At 46.7% G+C, this 18,585-nt stretch overlaps 1 protein-coding gene across 11 annotated transcripts in view; it reads left to right on the top strand.

The window, feature by feature from the left end:
* Window positions 1-18,585, top strand: part of LOC122629176 (agrin-like) — a 235,541-nt gene that overhangs the window by 69,764 nt on the left and 147,192 nt on the right. For 6 of the 11 annotated variants that reach the window (XM_043812287.1, XM_043812291.1, XM_043812289.1 and 3 more), the window contains exon 2: window positions 15,157-16,807. The exons of 4 other annotated variants lie outside the window; for them this stretch is intronic. In XM_043812287.1, coding sequence (XP_043668222.1) covers window positions 15,376-16,807 — 1,432 coding nt within the window. In that variant the 5' untranslated portion in view covers window positions 15,157-15,375. Of the gene's footprint in view, window positions 1-1,053; window positions 1,119-15,156; window positions 16,808-18,585 lie in introns of those variants that run through there. One more of the 11 variants, XM_043812286.1, reaches the window with a different exon arrangement.

Genomic DNA, 18,585 nt, shown 5'->3' with positions numbered 1-18,585 from the left:
AAGGCTCTCGTTTTGGGCCGAGCCGCAGCAAAAGCAAGTAAAATATGGCAGGCGGTTGGAAAGAGCAGACAGGAGGGTTATCGAAACGTATACAAAAGCAGAATACAAGAGGAACCGAGGGACGGTAAACAAAGCAGGTGTGCGGGAATCTCACCGCTTCCACGGTCGAGCCAAATATAGATATCTTCGTGGAGGTGGGTCAGCGGTTTGTGCTCTGGTATTCGTTAGTTTCCGACAAAGTGGAATTCGTGCATTAGAAGCGTTGGTCCATCGGTCTCGGAAAACAAGTTGGACGGGAACGAGTACGGCGACATTAAAGGCCTCTAGGCTTGTAAGCTCGTTGCGAACAAACGCAATAGGACCGTATTCGATATCGTTCTTTTGGTATTTGTGTAAAACGTGGCCACGCGTAGCGAAGGCTAATCGTTTCCGAGACAAATCGATGCCAACGGCATCAACATTTTTTCCACGACTTCCCTTTAGGGGACTAGACGCGCGTCATCGTTTTTAAACGCTTTCGTGGCCGTGTTATCGGGACAACGCTTTTCCTACATATTTTCGGCATTCGTTCGTACACCTAGATTCGTCCGAGAGGAACCGTCGTTCGAACGATAGCCCGCACAAATCAAGGCGCCTCGCGTTATTCTCCCTTTTCGACTTAACGAGCTTATCTTTCCAAGTTATCGGGCACGGTGTTTCGGTCCACCGAAACACGTATCGAGCCTTAAGCGCGATATTTTACTCGGCGTCGCTACGGTCGGTAAATCGTCGCGGCCCGTATCATTTTGAGCGCGTATTGCCGCGGAGAGGGCGCGAGGTACCGGATAAACTGTTAATTATAATTACAGCCCCTGTCAGTGCGCATAACGATGAGTGATTTGTTTGGTCGGTTAAATTCAGGAGCAGCTGGCAATAATGTTGGCCGAGCGGGTAACATGGAAATAGCCGAGCATCGATAAATTATAATAAACTGCTGGATTGTCTTCGACGCTGGAAGGGCGGATGGAGGGTTCGACGGGACGGGACTTGGGGGGCAGGGGAAAATGGCATTTCGAGCCGGCCGGAAATTCAGGGCCTTCGTGACCAAACGTGAAACTGAGCTGCCATGGGATGAAAAGGTAATATCCTGAAAATCCCAGGGTTCCGTTCCTGCAGTTTTTTACGCCATATCGCCGCGATCGATTATCCGGGCGTAGGTGCTGACGCCCTTTTTCTCTCTCTCTTTCTCTCTCTCTCTCTCTCTCTCTCTCTCTCTCTCTCTTTCTGTCTCTCTCCCCCCTCATCCTTCGACCGACTACGACCGATCCATCGTCGTTCGATCCTCGCAACCCTATTGGCCCACGCATTTCGTTTTCTTTTCGATCGGACTATTTCGAGTACAATCGAGCTTCGTGTGAGAGAGCGCCTAGATTACACCTACTTTACAAGCCCGAATTGTCTCCTTGCTCGACGACGACGAGGAGGAGGAGGAGGAAGGAGAAGAAGAAAAAAAAAGAGAGAAAAGGGTCGGTCTTTATCGGACTATTTATCGTCGCGATTACCACGGACATTATCGCGAATCGGATTAAAACAGTGATTAGCAGGAGAATCGGGTGTGTAGGATGTGCGTGCTCTCGGCCCTTATCGGACCGGGCCAGGCGATAGCGATCGGACATTTAGTACCCTCGATAGTGACGCTAATCCGGAGTTACGAAGGAAGGAAGCAGTGGTTGTCAACCCTTATCCCAGTCTGAAACAGCGCTTTCTCGCCACTGAACTCGTACACGCAATCAGAAGCGCATGTAAATTGAAGATTAGCGAGCCTCCTCCTAAACTGATTACCGCCCGATACCACGATAAGCTCGTTAAAAAGCTTCTTCGCTTCCTAGATACTAAGCGGAAAACACTTTGCGAAGGAATCCTCTACGCGCGCATATACGGTTACTTACTTACTCGCCGTTAAGTTACACTCCGCAAAACCCTTTACCGCTATTATCGCCACCGAGTCCGTCGGGGCAACTCCCGTGGACTCGGCGGTGATACTCGAACGAGTCTCCTCTCGAACTTATCGATTTCTCTGTCTTTTCGGAGTTCGTCTATTTTTAGGCCTTCGCACTACGCGGGCATAAATTCACGCTCAATTTTAAGAGTGACCCTTGATTTATAACGTTAGTAATTCCATTATTGGTAGCTGTCGAGACGAATGAAATATGCGCCGGTGTAACGCGAAGGATTTCAAACTTGGCCGTTGCCATAGTGCTAATATTACAAAGGGGATCGCGTTTCATTGATAATACCGTGCTGTGATATACACTTCTCTGTCAGGCAAATTTTGCCGCGTTCGGGGTGTGGTTCTTTTCTTTGCGGGTAAAGTTATCTCGCAACCGGTAGAGACCGTGTACGGACGTTAATAACCGGCCTTCCCACTCTATTCCGTATATCCGCATACGTTGGTAATAAGAACTATTGCGACCGAGAACACCTTCCTACGGGAGGGGGTAACGACGGTGAGCTTCCAACGTAAGGTCAAGAGACGGCGTACTCGTTGGAGAACATCGAAGAGCAGACGCGTAGGACGGAAAGGGCCGGTTAACGGGGTAGAAAACGAATCGTCGGACGCTGTAGCTCTCGGAGATGTTCTCTTTCGAGAGATCGGACGTCGCATTTTGTCGCGAATTTTCATCTTCTCAGTTTTCCCTCGGCGAATGAAAAGTTGATCGCGTTAAATGGCTCTCGTTCGATTCGTCGACCGGCAACGAATCTTTTTCTTCCCCTTTCCGGACTTTCCTATCTTTTTGTTTGTCATCGTTCAAACGATTTCTAATTAGCTTCGAGGTGAACCACGTCGAAGTACGAAGGGAAAGAGAGAGAGAGAGAGAGAGAGAGAGAGAGAGAGAGAGAGAGAGGCCTTGCTTCTTTCTCGTTTCTTCTTTCTTTTTTTCCTTTCTCCGTCGAATCGTGTCTTTGCGATTTTCTTGCTACATATACATAGCCACTTTCGTTCCGTCACTCGAGCGAAAAACTTGGAGCGATAAGCGACCTATGGGAAAAATCTTGAAACTTGGTCGAAACTTTTTATTTGCGTTTACGTTCCGGGCAAAAGACGTTTTGTATTCTTTCTCTTCGCATCGTCTCTCGATATCTTTCGATATTTTCGTCTTTTTTCTTCCACCCTGTTACTTTTTTTTTTCTTACCCCGCTTTAAAGGCACCGCTTTTTGATTACTTTTCTCGTCTTCTCGTCGCTCGTCGTCTTTGAGAAAAGTTTCAAAGAATTAAAAGCTTCGACGAACTCAATGTTATTACCGGCTCCGTACAATACCAATCGTATCGAGATAGACCTTTTTCCATCGTCGACGAATCTCAAAGGAATATCTTTGTCGATAGATACGCGAACGCGAGATATTATTATTTTATTTTTGTTCCTGATAGAAATCTATGGAAACCGTGCGCGCATTCGTATTTTCGTGGCTCGTATTTCATCGAATTTCCTTCCACGGATCTCGTACGAGTCTCCTACGAATCTACTCTTATTTTCGAGCGTTCCCTATGCGGACGTCTTATCGGTAGGATTTCCGTGTTTTATTACTCGCGCGACTCCGTTCGATGCATCTCGTGATTCTAATGGCGGATAGCTATATTTCATCGAGTGGACGGGCATGGAAGCAACAACGGCGAATATATCTCCCTCGTTCCCCTTCCTTTTCCTTTCCTTACGTCTTTCTTCGCTCGGACGAAGAGAGACTCTCGTTGAATGGGAAAAAAGGAAGCACGCCCTTCCGCGGATACTTCCATCAACCGCTCGATGTCGTATACGGTTCGGCGCACGTCGCGCCGAAGAGCGATTAGACCGTTCGAGGCAAACCTACGTTCATCTCGATTAACGAGCCGAAACGACGTCGAGACGACCTCGGGCGAACATCGTCGATAGAAACTCGCGTTCTCGAGATAACTCTTGGTTTCGCAAAAAGGAAACACTCGTCGATACTTTTCGGAGAAAAATATGGTTTTGCCGAGTAGCATCGTGAAAATCAATTTGTTAGCGGATTACAAGCCCCGTACGTTCGGATGTACATTTACAAACGCACTTAGCTACTTCCCTTTTGAATATTTTACGAGAGCCTCTGGAAAAGAACGTTCGAAAAATTGTCGGGCGTCTCTTTTCTTCCGATCGGTGGTAAAAAAAAAAAAAAAAAAAAAAAAGAAAAGAAAAAAGAAAAACAGAAAAGCAGATACGCGTATATCGAGTTTGCGGAATAAAGTGGAGAAAAATCGATGTCTACCGTCGAAGCGCAAATTTGTTGTGCTTTTAACGCCACTTTTAGAACTCTATCCTCGATCGTAGCACGTACGTCGTTAACGCGACGATCAGATATTTCCATTTTCCAGATATTTCGATTTTTTATTTCGAACGTAGCGGGGCGTATGCGTGCTCTCGTTGGAATCGTCGTATCGCGTGGTACACGCTTCGATTATCCTCATATTCTACGAATTTTGCCGAGTTTACAGGATGCCAAGCGATTTTCATTTTTCCACTCCGTCACCCTCTCGTTCGCGATCCTCCAACGTTCAAACACCCTTTCGGCCCTTACGGCTTGATTCGCGCGTGTCCGCATGCAACAGGCGCTCAAGCTCATTCGATTTGTATTTCGCTATCCTTTAATCCTCTCGCCGCATTTAAATTCCTATAAATATGCGAACGCGTGCGCGAGGATGTCCCGTTGGAAAGCAGCGGCTCGACCAGCGCGTCGTCCATCTCTCTTATCTTCTTAACGTCCTTTCGCATTTTTCATCAGGATCGAATATAAAGTACCTAGGTGTGTTTCGATTTTCTTTAGCCCCGATCGAGACGCAAAGACCCATATCCTTTGCTTATAATCTCACCGACAGCTTCGCGACCGCGTTTTTTTTTTCTTCTCGTCGTTTCGCCTCCCGTCTCTATAGTCCCTCAGTCGGAAAGCAATTTCGATGCGACTACGTTCAAAAAAAATAAGATTTTTACGTCGAGGAGAGGATGATATATACTCGGTGCACTTTAGTCGCCAAGCAATTTCGTCGCCTTTTCGTAGACTCCACTTCGCCGAGAGATGATGAGAAGCACACACCACTTTCGGTCTACGACGCGTATAAAAGCGTGCGGCTTTGATGAACGAGTTTATAGATTGTAAAGGATCTTACGGCGAGCTTTCTCGCGGGCAAAGTTTTTCTTTTTTAAAATCACGCTCGCTCGCTCGTGATATCCTTCGCGAGCGACGCCGAAAAAAGCCAAACGCGACCCGGGCGCGTACTTATTTAAAGCCGTATAAAAAGTTTCTCTCACGACGATTCTCTCAGCCGATTCATCCGGGGCTTTTCTCGGCGTCGTCGGCCCTCGGCGATATCGTCCATAGTAAAGCCGGGTCCGATCGATCTCGCGACAACGACGATGAAAATCGATAAACGAGAATCGATTTGCCTGTCGTACGCGATATGCGCGCGCGAAGCGATGTAGTTTAGGACGAGAACGCGGTGCGCTTTCTTTCGAGTTAGGCGGGAGAGGGCATCGAGAAGGCTTCGGACGCGCTCGCGAATTCCATCGAGAGAGACGGTTTCCGAACGAGTAACCGATTCGCGCGCGGATAGGCGCCGCCATACTCTTCGACGTCGCCAGTTTTCTTTTCAACGCCATCGAGAGTTTCGAAACTTTCGAGTTTTTATTGCGAATGTTACGCCGTAGAAACTCGTAACGTTCCTTCGAAAGAAAGGACGACTCGTATTTCTCGCTCGACGTCACGTTTTCTCGTTGCATTAAAGATTTTACCGTCCCGGTAAATGCACCTTGCTCGCCAACTTGGACTTTTATACACGTTTCATTAAGGCGTTTTCAGGCTCGCAACGACGCTAACAAACGCTGCTGCGAATAGCTCCAAGAGTTCGTACGTTTAACGGACTAGCCAGCGGAATCGTACGTACACGCCTTTACACGACGGCGGTTGTAAAATTAAATCTGCTTCGAGAGAGGCACTTTGTCCGGACGTACGGACGCGCCGTAGTACGTGTATTTCGGTCGTGATCGTTTAGCGGACGAAAACACCTCTCCCGCTCTTAACGAAATACGATGGGAGTCCTTTATCGGATATATTCGCGAATACTTTGCTAACGGATTTTATGGAAAAGAAATCGTACGGGTGTAGTATCAAAATTGTTTGTACGAAGATAACTGTCCAATCCGTATCAGTCTGGTTAACTGATGGGATATAAATGCGAAAGAGAGAACGACCGTACAATCGTCCTATTACGCTCTAAAACTCCTTTCGAGTTCTCTCTGTGGGATCAAGAGCTTAGCCAGTCAAAGAAGCGTAGCCGTAGAGAGACTGTAATCGGATTCTTCGTTCTTGTCACTCTTTTCGATGTTCAACTTTGTGTTTTCGCTCGGAGTTCCCCGCTTTCGGATAAGCTTTACGGTCAGAAATAAATTTCACGTCGCGCAATCCCTCGTCTTTGCCAATTTACTCGAAAACTATTTCGCGAGCGCGTGTGCGATCGATAAATCGTTCTTCGTTATATTTTCCTAGCTGAGGCAGCTAAATCGCCGATGCGTCGTTCCACGCGCTCGCGACGGAAATATATCCACGATTCGCGACTTTGTCGGATTCCTTTTCCCGTCGAATCTCGAGAAAGGGGTCGCGTCGGTCGGTTCGAAGGCGTAGGTCACTCGTGACTTACGTGGAAGGAGAAACGAGGAATTTATGCGAGAGACGTCCCAACGGTACCATCCGACGACGATCCTCTTGTCTCCGACCTCATATCTCGCGCCTCGCTTTCTCTTTTCTAGTTCCTCGCGTATCGGCGAACGAGCGTGAGCGCTGAATCGAATAAGGCCGATTTTAACTCACGAATTTAGATACTAGTTCGAGAATAAAACCGACGGGTATAAGAAATAATGAAAAAAAAAAAAAAAAAAAAAAAAAAGAACTAATAGGAGGAAGAATAGGAAGGAGAAATGGACGATAGACCGGAGGAACTCTTTCTTCTTCCTCGAGGAACGCACAAACGTAACTCACGGTTATCTCGCGAGTTACTCGCCGAACGTTCCGGCCCACTCCCGTTCTTCGCCTTTCCACATTCGCCCGTTACTCCCTGTTCCCCCTTTACGCTTCGCATTCGGCCTCTTCCGTAATTTACCGCGGCGGCAGCCTCGTCTCTCCTTTACCGCGGATCGTTTCCCATCGACCGCTCGCGCTCGGTCTTTTCATTCGTCCCGCTCCATCGCGGTCGCACGTACGCGCGAGACGATACACGATATACGTAGGTATATAGACGCGGCGGCTGTGTACGCACGTACGAGCAAGCTCGATACACCTCGTACGTCTCTACTGCACCTTGTACGCGTTCCTACGTAACCAGGACAACGAATTCGCCTTCTCGAGGATCCAAAGGAAAATCCATCCATTTTCTCTCTTTCGTTATCGTTCTCGGAGGCGGCCGTAATTTTGGTCGATTCTTTTTTTTTTTTTCTATCAAACGCGTTCGTTACTTTTTGGCGTTACTTTTTCTTTTCTCGTTTCCCACGGGAGAAAGACCATCGTAGGACAAGGGCCCTCGTTCGTGCACGGAGCATTAACGTATCGCGTGATGAATACGAAGTGGGAAAGAAAAGGCTTGCCGATGGAGAAAACGACCGTCGACTCGGGGATTTCGTTCTACGACGTACTATGAGTTTGCCGAGAGAAGCCATCTCTCCTCTTCCTCGTCTCCATCTCGACTATCCCTACCACTTTGAAGGAATAATCTTCCACGACCCTTTTACGCCCGTCTGCTATCTTCTTTCGCCCTTTTGACCTCGAAGAACGGACGCACCCTCCACCTTTTTCTCTTTCCTTTCCTTTCCTTTTCTCTCGTTCCATTCCTACTTCTCTCTCCACTCTCCCTGGAGACATCTGCTTTTTTACCTTTTGTTTGTAACCCCGAGCTCGCTCATAGCTCTTTTCCAACCCTTCGTCTCGAACGGACACGGTGACACGCCGTTGCCGCGGAAAATAGTCGAAAAATCGCTTACCCTCTGTTCCCTTTCTCTTTCCCGTTCTTTGTCTTTCTCGCCGTTTCGACGATCGCCAATCGCGTCTTTTTGAAAGCGGTAGATCGCCCCGAAAAAAACGCTACCGTCCGGGCCTCGGTCGATTCGACCTACGTCGGCCGTGCGCCAATTTTCCGCGTCTTCGTAGCGAATGACTAACAAAGCAATGTCGAAGTCGTGCGCGGGTGGAAATGGCTGCGGCATCACCGTGGTATCGACGCGTCTTGAACAACGGGCTCAAACCGTCGTCGTTCGGACGTAACGCGTAATGCCGATTTCTATGAGCTAATATATCCACCTCTACGTAGTCGAAATTATACGTGAATTCGCCCTCGCGCTCGCACGCAGAGTAATATCTATCGATCGTACACTCTCGAAATACCTTTGATATTTTTCGCTCGGAAGTGCATCTATTCCTTTCACGAAAAATCGATGCGCGTCAAAATTACGTAAAAACGTACGACGTCGTCGTTCTTCTTTTGAGAAATAAAAGGAACTCTCGAAAGCGTACTTTATGTTTTGAGCCGTTACGTTCGCGTTGACGCGGTGGAGAGTATACAATGGACGTAAAGAAAAATTTTTCACCACGCCGCGTTTTATTACATCTATTTCATCGTACGTACGTAAATATACATATCCGTATGTACTTTACGTTTGAGATGCAACGCGTGCACACACAATAATGAGAGGTTGGAACGGTCTAAAGTAGAAATTTCATTTCAACGTATTTACGGGAGTAAAAAGAGTGGTGATCGTAAAAGCTGTTGTCACGAGTTCACCGCGTCATACCTCGCGTTCTATTTCTATTGTTTCCCGGAAAATTCGAGAGATGCGCAAAACGTCTATTTTGGAGAGGAATTTTGTTTTGTTCGCGTAATCGTTTAAAGGTCGCAAGCAAATTTATCGAGATCTGCAGGATATCGAAAATGAAATCAAAATAGAAACGACGTAAAAAAGAGAGAAAAGAGAGAAGAGAAAAAAAGAAGCGAAGAAAAAACGAAAAAATCGATGACGCTCCTATATATCGGAGAAGGAAGAGAACAGGAGGGTAGTTTACAACATTTCAGGCTGCAATCTCGATGGCACGCAGGGAATTTTACGATTTTAATTCAAAGGAGATGATTTTATGTCGGACGTCGAACTAGTGCCGTGGATCGTTCGTCGTTGGTCGTTGGTCGTTGCTCGTTGGTCGTTCTCTCTCTCTCTCTCTCTCTCTCTCTCTCTCTCTCTCTCTCTCTCTCTGCGTGCGCTCGCAATTCCAATAAAACGTGTCGCATACGCAGCACGCGATATCGAACAAAGACGACCGAAACGCGGTAGAGAAAAAGAGGACAAATTGCGAGAGTCGCTTTAATAATGAGTACGGTCCTCTCTTTTTTCCCTTCTTTCGAAATATCCATTTTATCTCTCCGAAAGAAAATTGCAATCTGCGTGTAGCTTTCAGCTTCATAGTTCGCCGCCAGTTATCGTCAACTTTCGGCATCGAATTTAACCCGTTAGTTAAGTACCGTTATTACGCTCGGAATAAATCTTTCGTTTCAACGCGTAGAAATTTCGAAGCGTTGTTCGTTGCTTATGGGAGGAAGGCCCGCCCGGCTTATAAGGACTTATCGTAAAGGTTGGTAAAGGCTAGAAGGATAATACCGTCCGACCGTCGTTTAATATATTAGGAATTAGGAATTAATTGTAACGAGGGTTAAGATAGAAATTCGTGGAATTGGAAAAGTACCTTTTACGTAAATAAAGCGCGAGTTTGATCATTTTTTAGATATTAAAGGAGAAACAAACGACTTAAATGTGGACAAGCGGATTTGCGATATGTCGTCGTGAACGCGTGTCCTCGATATTACGTGGTCGTTTACGAAGATCGACGTTAGAGAGACAATCGTTTATCGAGGCAGAATGGGCATTACCGCGTCGGTCCTTTTCAAAAGCCTATCCTCTCTGAAAGCGATCGCGAGAGTTCCATTTCGGTGAATAGACACGCACGGTATGATCGAAGATGATTTCTCGGTCAGCGAATTTGACGTATTGTATGGCAAACGTACCACGGTGGGAACAGGTATCGCTATATTTTCCGTCCTATGTACCTACCCTATATTCCGCGTGTATATAGGTACCTTCCGCGTTAATGTTCATAGAAAATATTTAGGCTGTGATTTTTGAACAAAGACTTAATTCTGCTAAAGATTTTACCGCAACGAAAAAAAGACACAAAAAAGAAAAAACAACGTTTCGAACGAATCGATACGACAAGTCCCAAAGATTCGATCGTGCGACTTGCAGTTAGATCTACCCGTCGTAAAAAGGATGATCGCGTAATTACGACTGTAGGAAAGTAATTATTATTATTAATCGTTCAAGAGCGGTCAGAAAAGAATCACCTTTACCGAGCTTGGCTGTAGTCGTTCCTACCGCTTTTTTATTTCCCCGATCACGTTGAAATCGAATCAATCCGGTTGTCTGCGTTTCTCGTATCGAACTGTGCACTCGTATTCCCTTTCTTTTTCTTTTCTCGTATCCGAATAATTCGATTCTTAGAATCGTTATTCTCTTCGAGCCCCGTAACGCAATCGAATTTCGCGACGATAACGCACACACGACGATCGATGAATAAATCCAACGAATTCGGAGTACCGCCTTCGGCGGCGTACTTTGTATATACGACGCATAATAAAGCGATCAAACTTTTATCGTTTAGATTCGCTTTCAATGGACTTTCTCTCTCTCTCTCTCTCTCTCTCTCTCTCTCTCTCTGTCGCTTTGTTCGGACTTACTTTCCCTCGTGCAAGGCCTCTTTCGTTCGAACGTAAATTTCGTGTCGGCAGCGCGTAAAACGGACGCGATATTTTGTCAGAGAGGCGAAGGTAAAAGCACGTGATCAAAGTTTCATTTAATCGTGTCAACGAAAAAAATTATTTCTCTTATTCCGGCAACACACGCATATTGACTTTGCGAGCAGGTAGACCGATATCTTTTTGAAACATGGAGATGGGGTGTAAGTGGAAGGAAAGAGAAGTCATCGGTAGAGAGATAGAGAGAGAGAGAGAGGAAGAGGATAATAATACGCGCTTCAGCGAAACAGCCTTCCGCGCCGGTAGAAACGGACGACCAGAAAAGGGAAGATAGGAAGAACGAAAGAGAGATAGGAGGACGCTCGGCCGGTCGTTTCCTTTTTATTGAAGTATTTGTTTAACGGTGCTGCGGCTACGAGCTACGAGATGGAAGAGTGGTAGGAAGGGGAAAGAAAAGAAGAGAAGGAAAAAGGGTAAAGGCGTCTAAGGTGGCGTCGTTTCTGTGAAAATTCTTCTAGACTAGATACCTTACGTATAGAGAAGTGGCCCCGGGGGCGTGCTCTGGACTTGGCCGGACACGGAAGTGCTATACGGGAGAACGCGTAACGACCACCTACCAAATGTACCTATCTGTCCTATTGTGCGCTAGTCCCCGGTATATGTATATCCTTACTTCTCGTAGAACGTGTCGGAGAGATATTTTTATTGATAGACGTCTGGCTAAAATTTGCGGTAAAAGCTCTAAAAAAGCTCTTCGAGTTTCACATCCTTTTTACGTATGTCGTGTTTACGTTAAAGTCGATAAATCATTCGCTTCGTTGGACCGACCGAAATGAATTCTTAACTCGCATAATCGATTAATTTGATTCGCTAAACAACGTGGTATAAATGATACTAAATAATCTACGCTTTGACACAGTACAATTGAATCGCGTTTAGAGTCCTTCAAACGATTTTTCGAGACGCTTTTATCGTGGAAGCGTGACTTTCGCTTACCTCATGAAAGGTAAGCGCGCTCACCTACCATTCGTTTATTCGTTGGAAACTCAACGAGATGTTACCACAGGTCTGTCACTGGCCTTAACGCGTCCCTTGTACTTTTTTCTACTCGTAATTCTTACATTCGATCGTACCGATTACCCTCAAAAAGCGCAATACGTAACTCTGGAGATCCGTGCGCAGTAGCTCGTTCCGTTGAACGGATTTAAGTCTGATCTATCTTTACTCCCTTCTATTTTTAATGAACATTGTTAACTTTCTTAGAGAGAGAAAGAGAAAGGGGGAGGGAGGGAGGGAGAGAGAACAATTTTGTCGTTGGCAGACCGTATACAATATATTATAATATTATTATAAACGGTATGTATTCGACATTCTGCAAATAATGCGAGCGGAGCGGAGGAAGGAGCCTAGAATTCTCTGGTAAATATTGAATTAGAATATCGGACGACGTTTCACGGATGTCTCCCTCTTGAAATATTTGCTCGGCAGAAAGTGTGCGAGCGAGCGAACGCTCGGATATATTTTTAAACGTTAATAAAACGAGAACGATAAAAGCGATAATTTGAAACATATATATCAACATCGATAAAAGTATGTAGGTATTAGCGCGATAATCGTCGACGACTACGCTTACGAGTAGAGAGTCACGAAGGAGACGTCGTTTTTTCTTACGGATCGATCGGACTCATTCTCTGCAAAGTCATTCTACAGATAAAGCGGTCGTTATACCATCCCTTCTTACCGAGATCGATAGCACTTAAATGCGCTAGCGTCGCGTGCCATCGAACGCGTACTACATGAGTCATTTTCACGAGCTTCGTGCGACTGTTAGTTTTCACGAGCTTCTCTCTCTCTCTCTCTCTCTCTCTCTCCTCACCTTCTTCCTTCCTCTTTTTTTTTCAATCGTTCTCAATCGCGCGTGAAGCACTTCCCTCTTCACGTCGTATCGTACCATCGTCGCGAAGGCTTTCCTCGATTTACAGATAATTTCGACGCGCGAGCGTACACCGTCGACGAACTCACCTTCTCATTTTCTCGAAGGACCGCGACATTCGTTTACTCGTTCGTCGCGAGAGTTATTTTCGAGGTGAGAATCTTATGCGAGCGAACACGTTCCATGTCCTACTTGCCGATATTTTGCTACTTTCGGTGTCGAAAAGTGAAACGAACGCCAACGCGGACGAAGCCTGGCAATGGCTCGTCATTAAACATTCAAACGTATAGCAAAAAAGAAGATGCATTTGCATCTCGCACTGCAACTGCGGGGATCCACGAGAAAAAGATAAATAATTCAAAGGTTTTTACGTAGCCGGGAAACAAAAAGGAAAAAAGGAAATTTCGACCGATGGTAATGGCGACGATTCGCTGGGACGGAAAATACCGACTCGACTCTTCGGCCTAAATCGACGGATAAATATTCGCGGAACGTTGTTTCCTACGACTTTTTCGACTTTTTCGTCCTAATTTTGCTTCTACTACTGCGATTGTAAACGGAGGAAAATGTATTAGAAAAAAAAGAAGAAAAAAGAAAAAAGAATAGATCGTCGCAACGCTGCCGTTGGAAAATAGAAGTACGCGTATCGAGAAAGTTCTAACGATACTTCGTTATAGAGAAAATAGTTTTTGGCCTTCGCGGTAGCCGAGTCGTCCGTTCCTTCATCGGTATTCGATACGATAATAGGGCCATTACTTTTTCCACGAGATTTTCCTAATTCATAAACGTTTAATTTCGAGCATCGACTTTTTAATAAGATAAGTCAATGGTCTAAACTCAAAGGGTGACGAGGTATTCGACGATCCTCCGTGGCTTACCGCTTCCTTTTTTCATATCTCCTTTTCTTTTCATCCAGCGTTATTCCCGGTCGCGTTGTTCCTCGTAATTTCTCGTAAAACACTTTTTCTTCCGTCCTCCTATCGTCCATTCTCCTCCTCTTTCGCCACCGCCCCCTTCCTGTCGTCGTTTGCATAAAGCGAACTATCCGCACTTTTAATATACGCAAATGAACTTGCGCTCCGGAACTAATCATATTTGCATACGAAATAGCAATCTCCTTTGAGTCTCTGTCGTACTTATTAAGGCAGTTTAGTCGTCGAAAAAAACGTTGTATCGCGGATCGACCCTCCGGACGATAGGTTTCCGCGGGTCTTGGCTTTCACGGTCTCGTCGAAAATCGAACCGATTGATTTTATTCGCGAATAGACACCTGCGTGCCCGTAGATACTTCGTATTTATTTCACTTATAAATTCGCCATAGCGAGATCCGCGGCTTTACGTATTTTAGTATCATTTTTTGCCATCTTCACGCACCGCTAATAGGATTTATTTCCAATCTTCCGCGCTTATGAATAACGCATGAACTTTCTAGTTAGGCGATAATTCGATACAATGTTTTATGTAAGGTCTCGTTTTATCGAAAACATTCGGAATGTATCTAAAAGTTAAAGATACTGGGAGAGTGCACTCGGTATTTTCCCCCTTTTCTACCTTTAGGTAATTTCGTTCGTTCGAGTCTCTTTTCGTTCTAGGTTTCCCCCTATCGATCGCTCGATCTCGCTGGAAATTCGAAAAGTTTGAACCTTATCGTCATTTAGTTATGCAGTCGCTCGAGGTAATTTCGGTCGACGGAGCTAACTGTTGGGTTTCGGTCGATGCTCGAGCTACATAACGTACACAATCGAAGTATTCCCATTAGAAATTAACAAAAGCCTGTCTTTGTGTACAATACGTACGGTTGACGAACGTAGGAGAACGAGAGAAGGGTCAAAGGCAAACGTTCCTTTTCACGAGCTACCGTTTACAGAGCTCTCCCTCTCTCTCTCTCTCTCTCTCTCTCTCTCTCTCTCTATGTACTTACTTCTTCGCTCGACTCGCGCAACCAGCGGCGTAATAATAATAATGATAATATTCATCGACGTGCGCGATTCTACCGGAAACTTTCGACTTACGTGCGACTTTCCTCGCTTCTCTCGCAATCGCGTATTCATTATTTTTCCACCGATTGCCAGGGCGTACAATGGAACAGGATTACGATTGAAAGTCGTTGCATGTTCCGCGTTAAGAGCGTTAACAGCGCTCCGGCTTATCAATTTTTCCTTCTTTCTTCCTTGCACGTTCGACTCGCGAACGCGGGATATACTAAAAATCTTTATAACCGCGCGTTCTATTTATCGCTTCGTTCTGTCCCATTAACTCGCTAATTATCTCGGCGAAAAGAAGAAAAGAAAAAAAAAAGAAGGAAGAAAAAAAAAGAAACAAAGAAAAAGAGACAAACCGGCGCGGCATATCTCACTAACATGATTAACGAGCTCTCGATTTTCTCATTTCCAGGTGCCGCTTTGCGCGTCCACTACTAACCGCACGAAGAGCCGCTTGACTAATCTTCGAAAAAAACATGCATCCTCCTAATTCTCCCTAATCTCGACGATGGTCGTACGGCGATTCGAAAGTCTCGTCTCCGATTACGAGCGTTCGCGACGCGATCGCTAGGCTTTCCCTCGAGAGAATCGGCGCGAGCGAGTTCTTCGAAGATGCGAAAGAGTCCCAAAGATGCGCAGGACCAGCAGCAATGGCTTAAAGCTCGATCTAACGGAGAACACGCCAGGTAGCTCGTTGTCTAGGTTACCGAATTTGGTCGAGCATGCGGAGAGTTGCCAGGCCCTGTCCACCGGCACGGGAGAGAATTTAAGCAGCAAATTGCCGAACGTGGTCGAGGGCTCGATGGACTATGGTAGCGAACGTAGGTCCTCCCGGTACTTGGAGTATCAAGATTCGAAGTCCTACCAGGATGGTCAGGCCGCGTCGTCGGTGGCCGGCGGTACGTACGATCACGTCGATTATCACGAACAACTGAGGGCTTACAGGAACTGCGAGAGAAAGACCGGGCCGAGCTACGGTAGAGAAAACGTCGATAGATACGAGGACAATAGAATATATCCGGAGGACGGTCCGAGGTACGATCGTCGAGGAGCGGCGGTCGAGGATAGAACCTACGAGGAATCGGATTTGGACGGGTCTTACGAAAGAAGCGACGCTCAAAAGTTGAGCACCAGAGCTTATCCCACGGAGCTGCAGGACGCGAGCAGACGATACTCGAGGGACTTGACGGATTACGAGTACGCTTCGAGATACGCCGAGGAAACGTTGAAGCTCGAACCGAAGAAGGATCATCATCATCATCACCATCACCATCATCACTCCGGTAAGATCTACGAGGCCCCGGTGGGTGCGTCGAAGGGTTACGAGTCCGGCGTCAAGACCCACGACTCGGCTTACGAGCTCGGCAGCTGCGCCGGACAACAACAACAGCAGCAGCAGCAGCAGCAGCAGGATCCGGGGTCGACCGGTAGGAAGTATGAGAGCAAGTATCATTCGGCCGGCAAGATGTACGGGACTTTACCGAGGTACGACACCGCCGGCAAGTCCTCCAGCTACGAGGCCGGTTACGAGCCGAGATCGTTCGAGTCCAAGTACGAGGAACAAGCGTACGAGACCGGTAGCAAAGCTTTCGATCCCAAATACGAATTAACGAGCTCGAAGAGCTACGAGAGATGCAAGTACGACGGCTCCTCTTCGGGCAGATACCGCGACAAGTCCTACGAGCAAACGCTCAAGATCGGCGAGCTCGGTTCGTCCTCGTCGGCCGGTCCTTACGCGAGAAAACAGAATCAAGAACACGAAGACGTCGCCGCGGAGAAGATGAACGGTTACAGGAAGAACACGTTCGAGGCGTACGGGGTTTACTCGGATCCGGAGGACGACCACGGTTTTCTAGCCGAGAAGAAAGCTCCTCAATACACGTACAAAGGGGTAGTCGTTAACGCCAGCGGGGAATCGAGCGTCGTCGAGAAGCGCGCGAAGGACAACAGGCAAACGGAAATGCCCCGAAGTCCTTGGTGCAGGCCTATGATCTTGCTGCTCCTTCTGGTCCTCCTCGTCGTTATTTTCGTATTCGTCGCTGGAATACTTTTGTATTTCAATTGTAAGTCCGTTCTTCACCTCTCTTATATACGATTTCCAGCGATTCGTGGTTAACGTACGTTTCCGTGTATACGTTAACGACCGTTCGATGGCTACTCGTCGTTCGACTCGGCGAACGCGACACGCGCCGACGATACGTTAAGCAGGAATCGCTAACCGTCTCTGCGGATAGTTTTACGTCTCGATATTTTGACATGCCCGGCACGTAAGCTCTTGCCGCTAGCGATACTGCTAGCGTTTCTTCTCGGAATTACAACGCGTCTCGTAAAGAGCGAAATTGGCATAGAAGAAAAGGAAAGGCAGAAAGACAAACATTCGACGTTTCACGTTTCTCCTATGAACGTGGCTTTTCCATGGAAAAGGAAAAAAAAAAAACAAACAAACAGATAAGCGAACGAGTCGAAGATCTAACGCGTCCTTTCGATCGTCCTATCGCATTACTCCGATAAGACGAATTCGAAGGAACGACGTCGACTCGCGTGGTCTTTAAAGAATACGCTTTTGCACGGTTTTGCGACCATCGAAATATCCCTTTTTGCTCCGAGAACCTTTATTTCGACGATCGAATGCGTCGTCCCGAGCTTTCCGAGAAAGATAAATTCGAGCTTTACAGTTCGTTGGCCGAGTCTACGCCCGCTAACAATACCGGGAGGAATTTCTATCGCGGACATTTGTTATTCATTGTTTTCTCCCTTCCTTCCCCGCGCGAGGACGCGTATGTATAAAAGAAGGGTCTACCTTGTCTCGGAGCATTATCGTGAAGAATCGTCTAGCTGTACCGATTGGAATTTATCTCTCCGTAAGTTTTCTACACGCCTGGAATGGGATATAGGGAAAGGGATGAAGTTAAAGGAAAGCGAGACGGGACGAATAGGTTAGTCTTTCGATCGAAAGTCATCCAAGATTTTTCCACGTCGTCTTTCCTTCTTCCGACTCTATACGGCGATACCTTCAATGCTTAACGGGAAAGATAGAATTTGTTGTAGAGAGAAATCGGAGATGTCTTCGATATTTCATTACAAGAACATCTCGGGTGCTCGTATTTATGTAACGATCGATGAAGATTGGAAAAGGCGTTACGTTACGTCTCTGAAATCCAATTCGATGAAACCTTCTTAACAGTCGCGTAATGGGAGAACGCACTCTGGCAAAGGCAAGGAAGACGGTTATCTCCTTGGGATTTTTATTCCGCTGAAACTACGTCGCCTCTATCGCTTTGTTTTCACCGTCGTGGTCGTCGATCGACTCGTCGTGGTCGTCGATCGACTCGTCGTGGTCGTCGATCGACTCGTCGTACCGAAAAAAGAAGAAAAAAAAATAAAAGGAAAAAGTTCCTCGATTTTTGGTTTCTCTCAGTTTATAACGCGGTCCTTGGAACGATTTCGCAATGGCATTTGCCGCGTTAGTGGAGAGTAGAGAGAGAGAGAGAGAGAGAGAGAGAGAAAAGTCGTAGAAGCGAAAAGCGAGCTCTCGAGCGTTCCCAGGACGAACGACGATCCTCCGCGATAGCGCTGATAGACGACGGCGATCGTAGGGTAGGGGAGGGCAAGGGTCGGATCGCGGGGTGGTACATTCCGAGTGGCTGCATTTGGCAGCGGTCGACAGGTTCCACCGAACGATTCGGTTTATTTTCGGGTCAAGTTTTCGCCCGACCGCTTCGCAATCAGACGGAACATAGTCTAGCGGACAATACATTTACTGCGACGTAGGACCATGACTCTCCCTACGTAGGGTTTCATAGTTCTCCTCTGTCTACTCGACACCGCTCGTTTCTCTCTC

This window comes from Vespula pensylvanica, chromosome 5, assembly GCF_014466175.1.
Source record: "Vespula pensylvanica isolate Volc-1 chromosome 5, ASM1446617v1, whole genome shotgun sequence".
In the NCBI taxonomy this organism is placed as follows: Eukaryota; Metazoa; Arthropoda; class Insecta; order Hymenoptera; family Vespidae; genus Vespula; species Vespula pensylvanica.
The sequence above is the reverse complement of the archived record's forward strand: the minus strand, read 5'-3'. Positions and strand labels throughout refer to the sequence as shown.